The 10,147-nt window shown below is 39.1% G+C and overlaps 1 protein-coding gene across 1 annotated transcript; it reads right to left on the reverse strand.

The window, feature by feature from the left end:
- Positions 1–250: 250 nt before the first annotated feature.
- Positions 251–9,751, reverse strand: LOC131692123 (uncharacterized). The gene is made up of 5 exons (XM_058978990.1): positions 9,441–9,751; positions 9,077–9,247; positions 8,743–9,018; positions 8,428–8,684; positions 251–1,252 (listed from the first exon to the last, which is right to left on the reverse strand). The coding sequence occupies exons 1-5, from the start codon at positions 9,508–9,510 to the stop codon at positions 827–829; spliced, it is 1,200 nt and encodes a 399-aa protein (XP_058834973.1). The 5' UTR covers positions 9,511–9,751; the 3' UTR covers positions 251–826.
- Between the last annotated feature and the right edge of the window lie 396 nt (positions 9,752–10,147).

Raw genomic sequence — 10,147 nt, forward strand, 5'->3', positions numbered from 1 at the left:
TGAAACTTCAGAATTGAATGCGTTCAGACAATATTTGTCCGATTCGCACTGAGAAACCTTCCCTGACAGAATCTCCTGGAACTACCATCGTACCCGGACTCGATGGAGCGACGCAGGGAAACTCAACAAGCAGTATTTGTAGCAAAACTACTGAAATTCTGCACTTTTAAAGCCTAGCATCTTGAAGCTTTCTTGTTTGCACGAGCCCTCTTGACGTAAAATATATTTCACAATTATATAATAAGAAACATTTTTTTGCAAGAATTTTTTGGAATATTTATTAATTCTATAGGTTTCATATCCATAACTGTGGAATTATTTTACTCATTTTGTCCGCATATTTGATTGAAACGCTAGGAAACATTATACTACGCAATGAACGTATACTGGTGAGTCGTTAATGTGCAAATATGAAAATATGCAATGCGTTGGCATTATATATTTTCATATTTGAACATGGCGCTCTATTTTAGCATATTACTATACATGGACTTGCTTAGCTGAAACAGAATTTGATTTAAATGCGTCTCATCAGCAAACAGAACTTTTACCCTTTTGCAGTTTCCGAGAAGAGGAGGTCGAAATACAAAATGCTATGTTTAGATCGAAACTCTCGATTTCTGTTTATGTGTACCTGTGGTTTGAAGATTATTGATAGCATAAAATGTTCAAGTTTGATTATTGATAGCATAAAATTCAAAACAGCCTAGTTTCGGAAAATCATGTGGATCGCCCCCTTTTAGGCTCAATACATTCGTAGATATCATACTCACGCCACACTTTATTTGTACGAAAGCTATGCGAGCAGCACAGAAGGGAAAACAATTTAATTAAACTGAAGAATGTTGGATGCGTCTGCTTTCGTCGGTATGAATTTGATTGCTTTTCTCAGCTCCTGAACGGTGCAGCAGTAGGTGAACCCTTTCCGCAAATCCTGGAACTCCTTGTGTCCCCATCCGTTCCGATCGCAAATATCGTGGCACAGATACTCTCCGCCGGAGGCGTAGGGGTTATTCAGTGTGATCAATGCAATCGCCGAGTTGGACGCCGCGTGGTGCAAAACCTTCCAGAACCACTTGGGAGCTTCCAGTTGTGAGTTTTCCGCCAGCGTGATTGGAACCATTCGACCGTTCACGTCTGGAAGGGACAGAATGTCGTACACTCCGGTGAATATTTTCACTGTGTCGTTTAAACGGACTGCAATGCTTCGGGCGGCATTTTCTACCCGTACCCAGTTGCCCACGTTGATTACCTGGGGAGAAAACAAGTAAAGTATTTTATTCCCATAATTTCACAACTAATTATCATTTTTCGTATATGGCCTGTGTTAAACCGGAGAGAAGTGTTATTTAAAGATACATGAACAAAACATTATGGCATTCAATATTTCACTAAGCGTTTATATATTGTTGGGGTTTTACGTACTAATCGAAAGCAAATATGACTTTCATTATTTCCAGCAAATGAAAAATTATCTCAAAATGAACTAGGGTAGACGGGGTGGACGAGCCTTTACTCATCTCATTAGTCAGGATGTCACACTATTTCGTTGATAACTTGGCCAACTGTCACTTGGATTGCGCTTAAATTGGTTTCAATATCTTTGCTTCGTTCCTAATGGCGTTTTCGTTTTTTCTTGGTGCTACACCGGTGTAGTGCAAAGAAAGAGATAGACTGATTACACACAAGTTTGAATGAGTGTAGCACCGACTACACCGGTGTAGTGCACTGTCAAAAACGAATATGCCATAAGAAGTAGTAGGGTGTAGAGCCTATATTCGCCCTGTTTCTATTATGGCCCAACCCATTTGAAGCCGTTAGTTAGAGCAGCGTCTGCCATCTTTGTTCGAGTTTCGTTGTGTTCAATTTTTGTTATTGACATTTTTGTTATTACATTAGTTCTTGGGAACGAGGCAACGATACTGGTCCCAATTTACGCGCATTCCATCGATTGTAGTCTGCGTAATTAATACAATAGTGCGTCATTCTACCTAGCCCCCTCCACATATAGGGGCCAAAATAAGGTCTTTATCGTACAATGAACAATCTGTCTTGGAAAATGCAAAATACTCACGTTCAAGCGACATGAAAGGCCTAGTGTAACGCACCCTTATTCATCCTAGTGCATTGAACAGAGATTCTGCACCATGTACTATGAAAGACCAATATTTTTTTAGTGTATTTGCATCATGGAGAAGCTACTCATAAGAAAGCTTTCCTAACAACAGTTTTTGCCTTTCTCATATTGAAAAGTTATGCAATCACTCTAAAAATCGTCAACCTAATTCCGGGCCGAGTGTCATATGCCATTCGACTCAGTTCGTCGAGATTGGAAAATGTCTGTGTATAAGTATGTGTGTATGTGGAAAAAACGTCACCTCTGTTTCTCAGAGATGGCTGGACCGATTTGCACAAACTTAGTCTGAAATGAAAGGTACAACCTGCTATTGATTTTTTTTATTGATTGGACTTCCGGTTCCGGAGTTACGGGTTGAAGAGTGCGACCACACAGCAAATTCCCATATAAACTGAAATGAAAAATTGTCAAAGGATCCATTTCAAAATCTAATTTGCCTTTTTGATGCCAAATGACTTTAAAATGCATGAAACGTTGAGATTTGATGAGATCTCGAAAACAAATTTTTGACGAAAATTGACTTTTTTGAACTTTGGCACATTTTTGCCCTTCTCATATAGAAAGGTTATACAATTACTCTAAAAATCGTCAACCTAATCCTAATATTGACCTATAAAGGCTTAAGTAGGAGTATGCAATAAGGGGTTGCTACTTTAAAATTAAAACTAGTTTAAAATTTATTAATAAATAAAATTTTCGGCAGAGTCCGGACCCCCCTGGATCTTCCTCCTTGATCCGCAGCTGGTTTCAAGCGATGTTTCAGTGTCGACACATAGTATCTCAAGATCTTGGCTGTCGATCCATTGTGAGTACTCATGTCCAAATCGTACTGAATATGTAATATACATTTCCATCATTGTATTGAACATAACCAGCCATGGAATCGCAGTTTGGACAAATGTGAAAGGCACAATTGCACCACTAGGTGGATTAAAATAGGTTTTTAAATTTTTTGCTGTTTGCATTTTTAATTGCAAAATTCAATTTTCATATAGAGTATTATTTAAAATGCTATTTCAAATTGAAATGTTTATATAATTTTTTTTTCGAAAATGTAGTCGATTGCAATTATTATGTTTTATTACGGTTTTTTTATAAGCTTCTCCAACAAGAACAATTGGTTTTTCAAAATGCATGCAAGATTCCTTGTAGATTTCTTTTTGACATAAAGACGATATTGGGAATTATTTGAAGCTGTTGATCGTTGATGATTGTTGATGGAGAAACGTAAATAACTTATAAAAAGGGCATATTTTCGCGAATTATTTGTTTTTCTTCAAGCAAATTACAAATATATCGAAAACTATCACATTTTGGAATATTTGGTAAAACCATTTGGATTTTAAATGACGTTTAGAATCACATTCGATAATAAATTACCTGTCAATTAGTATGGAATTGAAACTATGGTTATATTTATTATTAGATAAACTTTTTAACTGATAGTTTCTCCAAGGTGCAATGAAAATTAAAATGTTCTCTATCTTTTAAGGTTTTTGTTGGTAAAAACAAAAAAATAAAAATATAGGGTGAGCCAACTAGAGGGGACAATAGAGCAAACGATGTGTCGAGACGAAGTTCAGTAAGGCGCGTCATTTGCGAATGAGGGCCGCGAATCTGGTGAAGGCATCTGCAGCTGATGTCTTATCATTGCCAGAAGATCCACCCCCTGATTGGCATCTACTGCGCGATTTAGTCTTCAATACAGTGTTTCAAAAATCACTCCAATCAGCATGGGTTGAAAAAACCATAGTTTGATAAATCATTAAAATCCATGATTTCATCACTCATGGTTTTTTTGGCTCCTGAGGAGTGAAAACCGCCAAGGAGTGAAAACAGGTTACTAGATTATAATTGCAGCATACAGTTTAAAAGCTCGAGCTCAATTTAAATTTTCAATTTTAATTTCATCGAGCACAAAAGCAAAACAGATTCTTGGTACAGTTGATGGCGAAAGCTTCTTTTCGATAGACCTCGAAGGTCAGCATTCAATTGTCAGCGTACTAGGCTAGGCTCAGGCCATTGCAGTAATAAATAGAACACCTGTTTTGCAACCTTCCACTATGCATTTGAACTTTTGGATTACTTCAACAGAAACGTTTTTACACCGGATTTGAGATATGTTTGCCCGTTATTATTGTTATAATATTATATTTGTTAAAGAAAATTAAATTGAAAACAAATTACTTGTTTCAATATATAAAGGGTGCGCCATCTGGATGTATCCTATTTCAACATTGAACAACTCCGCCATTTTCCAGCCGATTTTGACGGATAAACACAATTCTGAAACATCATTTAATGCCATTTTAGCTATAAGTCGTTTTACACCAAAAGAACGCCCTGAAATCGTAGCGCTTTACATTGAAAACGATCGTTCAATAGTGAACACTGTTCGTGCTTATCGTAAAAAATATGGCAGGCTCACTTCACCCTTTCCGGCGGAATAAATAAACAAAATTGTCGAATTTGGGGGACACAGAACCCACACGTTAAACATCAAACACCACTGCACGACCAGAAAGTAACTGTTTGGGCCGGAGTGTGCTCCAAAACAATCATCGGTCCTCATTTTTTCAAAGAGTTAGAGACTTCAACAACGCACACCACCGTTGGATTTTGGCGCACTTTGTCTGTCCACAAATGCACAAAAAAGGTCTGAAAAACTTCTATTTTCAACAAGACGGGGCATCTTGCCACCCCGCAATCAAGTTCTTGCAGAGCAAATTCCCAGGACGCGTTGTCTCAATAAATGGTGATTTAACGGTGCAAATCTTTTTTCTGTAGAATTACTTGAAAAGTAAAGTATATTCTAGCATACCTAAGAACCTTGGTGAACTCAAAGTTAATATACAAACTGAAATTGCTGCGATTAAGCCCGACATGCTGTCCAATGTTATGCAAAATGCCCACAAAAGAGCCGCTTTTTGTTTATAAAATGGTGGTGGTCATTTAATCGACGTCGTATTCTAAACCTGGTTTATAATAAATGACAAAAAATTTACTAAAAAGCTTGTTTACTTGTGAAAACGGCTAAAAAATGGCGGAGTTGTTCAATGTTCAAAAAGGATACATCCAGCTGGCGCACCCTGTACCTTCTGCTGGGATAATTGAGAAATTAAACATACAAACTTTGAAGACCTGTTAGCAAAGTTTGAAATTAAATTAGGTCTATGTGGCGACAGAACAAGATTCACAAACCGGAGTGGACAGAAGGAGCCAAAACCAGGAGTGAAAACCTAAGAGTCAAAACTCACTTGGATTGCTTTGATTTTTTACTCACACCCAGAAACGTGCATAACAATGATTGGTTTCCACCGCTCCTTTGAAAACAGGCTCCTTGGTGTGAAATGTGTGGTTTATTTGAAACACTACTTCAATATGAACGAAGCGGTTGCGCAATATCGCGACATGGACCCAATGCCGCGCCCCAGGATCCCGAAGCTGTAGTAAGTTGAGTTTTAAGTTGACCTGCGTACTTAAGGTCATGAACGGTAACGTTCTTCCAACGCACCTGTAATTTGTGCGGAAGTTGGAAGATCTGCAGCGAATGCTGCAGTGGCAACCGTTAGATGTTTATGATACCGGTTTACACCTTGATGCTACCCGCCCAAACATCACTGGGAAAGACAAGTACCTTCTTGGCAGCGGAGATTGTAGAGTTGGATCTCGAACAAACGTGCCGCTATTGGAAGGCTGACAGCGTACAAAGACAGCAAAAGATCGGCGAAATTATATCATCATCTGGCTGCGATCATTTCACCTACTGAACTTCGCAAGGTGGGAGCTCATAAGCTGACGGAGAAACTTGAAGCATTGGTACAGCGATTGATTATCTTATCAAAAAGGTTAAGACGTAACAGTGACTCTGCGAAGCGACGATCGAATAAAATCGGATGTTCAGTGATAACGAGCGAGTGTTCTATGACCAAACAAGCAACGAGAAACCCGCTTTCAGCGAATATCTACCGAATATCGATGTCGATGGCGATGTCACTACTTTTAGGGCCGGTATTTGTGAGACCTTCGTACACCATCGCGAGAGACAACCGTGACTAAGGCGCGAGGAGGAATGGGCAGATGAAGAAATTGAAGAGATGTCAGCTGACACAGTCGAAACCGATGATGCACTCGTGGCGACGCGGTATCTTAGGAATTCGGTGGCATCTGGACGAGACGGTGTCCAAAACTTTACAAGTACAAGAAGCTGGCCGTTGCGAATCCTACGATGACTGTATGCTTCAGCAGAGCGTTACGCGAACCATGCTTATTGCCGGTTTCAATCCCCCGTAGTACAGCAATTCTCCACCCCAAGGACAGCATCACGTCCAACCCATCAAAACAATACAGACCAACTACCTGTCTATCAAGTTTGTGCAAGATAGCGAGCACCATCATCACCGCGTACGTATGGGCCCATTATGAGCACAATACCATCCTGACAGAGAAACGGAAGGGATGCGAGAAACACACACATGGCTGCAAAGAGCAAGTCATCATCGATGGAGACATTGTTGGGCAAGCAGTGCATAACCAGCGTTGCCAACATTTTTTTCAAAAAAACTGGAACCTTTCTTGAAAAAAAACTGGAAAAAACTGGATACTGGAAAAAAATCTACTTTGCCCTTATATTGTTTAAGTCAACGATGCAATGAACGTAATTTTAAGTAAACACGTATGCTCCATACCTTTTACTGAAAATTTGAGTCGGTTTTTTGATATTGTTGTCCAAGTTAAAAAAAAATATTAAAACATTCGAATTTGATTGAAATTGTAATATTTGATCGAATTTTATTGTTTCGAACGTTTCAATCTACACATCCACAAAATTCTGAATTTAAGACCATTTGTTAAACTCGACGATGCGCTTAAGCCTTTCTGTAGATACCACTATAGCAACTAGCTGAGAATTCAACAAATGTTCATCAAAATATTTGACACAATGTACTGCCACCTTTATGTTTGAGTAAAATTCATTTGAAATCGAATCAAAATGTACATTCCCGAACCGTTTTACTCACAAGTTGTATAAAAAGAGTTCAGGTTACGGTGGATTGAAATCTTATTTTGGGGCACTCGGCATTATCCCATGGCTGGCTTGAAAATTCTATGAATCAAGTTACAATTTGTGAGAAAAAAACTTAATAAATGATTATTTAAAAAAACTGGATAAAACTGGCTCCAATTTAAAAAAACTGGAAAAATTTTCCGATTGTCTGTTTGACTGGATGTTGCAAAAAAAACTGGAAAAATCCAGTTTAAACTGGAAGGTTGGCATCGCTGTGCATAACAAACTTAGTATGGCCTGTATCGACTTCATACCGCGCTTGGTCCGCATCAAGATATTGGAGATGTATAAAGTTGGTCCTGTAGTCGTGAGTTTCTTGCGGCAGGTGATGGAGGTGGACGACAACACTGCAGCTCAGAAGTGGGGAAGACGTATTGCGGTCTAGATCGCTCCGCATATTTGATATACGAAGGCGATTCCTTCATTCCACTTTGGTTTGGATGAACCCCCTCTGTGGGATACTCAATCGAAACGGGCATGGCTATTAGATAGGTAGGGAGAAAGCTCACCGGAAGAGGTGACCCATACTTTCTAGATGGGGATCTTAAGATCTATGCTGAATTTACGGAATGACTGGATGTAGTCATCAAACTATTGAAAATATTGGTGTCGAAATCGGTATGGAGTTTCGCCTAGAGAAATTCCGATCTGTTCAGCTTCGGCTGCCAGATCGACGAAGTTGAGATGATATGAGACATAGTTCGTGGTGAATCGTATAAGTATCTCGAATCCGGTAGGTCTCCTGGATTCGCCACTCTGATGTCAAGCTTGTGCTCTGAGATAAGTTCTTGAGTTGAGTAAACTGTGTCTTGAAATCTTTCCTGAACGCGGAGAATAAGGTTAAAGGAATCAATACGTTTGCTGTCCCAGTAACATGTGGAGGTTGGATGAGGTTCCCAGAAATGTTCGTTCCGAAGAAGCTACCGAAGTCGCTGAAGTTGGAGAAGGAGCCATGTCGGTGATACTCAGCACCTGCACGATCGTCCGAGAGTTTCTGGAGCAGGACGATATGTCGGTTCCAGAGAATTAGCTGAGCAAAGTTTTATGTGTTTTGTGCTAGTTTTAAAATGGACTAAATAAATGTTTGTGAATGCCGTTAAATGAAAAAATAAGTTCGTTTAAACAATTTCTTAACGCAGTTGTATAAATAACAGTAAAAAATCGAAAGAACCCTAAGCAATGAAGAATAAAACAAATGAATAATTATAAGGTTAAAACCCACCTGCCACTCGGGTGCAGCATTGATGTAGAAGTAAGTTGCTCCAGCCCAGGTGTCCAATACACCGTCGCCATCCGGTGTAAGATGTCCTTTGGCGAAAAAGGACGATGAAGAAATATATTTCTCAGCTTCGGATACTGCTCCCAGCAATTGTGTTAGCCTTTCTCTTTGAGAATTTTGGGTGTAGACCGACGAGAACCTCACATTACTTTTTAAGCCACCAATCTTGAATGCAGGTCGATCATTGCTTATTTGAGCAGCTGGAAATTTTTTTATTATTATTTTTCTTTGCTTATTTTTCCAATAGCATCTACTAACTGTCAATCGAACTTCCCAGGATTTCGTGCTCCGTGAAGATCACGGAAGATCTTTCCAAACTATAACATGATTGAAAGAATTTGACAAACGGTATACCGAGAATTTCGAACCCAATATCAAATAAAACACCAGTTCCCCCAGCACAGGGACGATTTTGTGCTTTTATCGAACTTGAAATACTGGATGAACAATTCAGCTGAGTAAATTGTTTTTTCGTGCCATTCAGTTTAAATTCCTGGTTTTTCACACATGTGACACTGGCTAGATGCTCGTTTACTGTAAAATAGTAATTCAATTTATATACTGAAACCAACTTATGATTTATATAACATACACTCAGCAATTTTGTTTTTGGAACTGGCACATCCAATCAGAGTATTCTCTCCTTCTTCCAGTTGAAAATGTGATCCTGTCGGTTGTAATAAAGAAACCAGAGCACCTTTCGGTTTGAGTAACAGTGGTGCTTTCTCATGTGTTGCATTACTTCGCAGATATATACGACAGTCTGGAAAAAAATTTCATTCATTGTCATCGAAGTTTATAATTGTGAGTCAACCGGTTAGCCTATTTTAACAAGGGAACACAGCATTTCACTGTTCTGTGCAGATTAATTAAGTTGAACATTGATCACTATTCAATTGATGTCATTCGTATACATAAACCACGAGCCGACGTATCAGAACCACGCTAAAACTCACCCGTAGCAGAAGCGTCGTAAACAATTACTAACAGCAAAATAATAACTTTCAACATCGTCAGCTGATTCATGAGTAACGTTTTAGTACTACTATCGACGATCAACCTACGTTCAAGGTTGGCACTGAACTGACTCAACTCGGAACAAAAAGAATTGATAATCGCACGAGTAAAACAGTCCAGAAAAGTAAATAAAAAGTAACGTCGACTAGAAATGAGAACAATCGTATTGTAAGAATATAGAAGTGATCTTCACAGCGAAGCTCGACCAAAGTTGCATTCTTTCACATGCTACCTATGTTTAAAACTGCACTTCATGTTCGATGCACAATGACTGAGTCATAATACCGCCATCACAGTTATACATATGATAATGGCTTGTGGGTTGCTTGGTAATTTTAATTTAATTGTAACAAAACCATTAAACTATTTTGAAATCGATAAATAAGCTCTTTCCTCATACGCTGACACCATCTTGGCGCTGGTTTGAGTCTGAATCTTGCGGATCTTGGTCTTGCGCGAACGTCTGAACAACTTGCTGGTGCCGATGAGGGAACGGTACCGAGATCTTGTTTGTTGGTGTGTGTGAACTTGGCACTATGGCGTTCACGTACGATCGGCGACTTTTTGGATTTAGTGTTTGACTTGCGCCAAGATGGTGTCAGTTACTGATGAGAAACCGAAACTTAAAAGTTAGTTCAATCCAAAA

Source organism: Topomyia yanbarensis, chromosome 3 (assembly GCF_030247195.1).
Source record: "Topomyia yanbarensis strain Yona2022 chromosome 3, ASM3024719v1, whole genome shotgun sequence".
Lineage (NCBI taxonomy): Eukaryota > Metazoa > Arthropoda > Insecta > Diptera > Culicidae > Topomyia > Topomyia yanbarensis.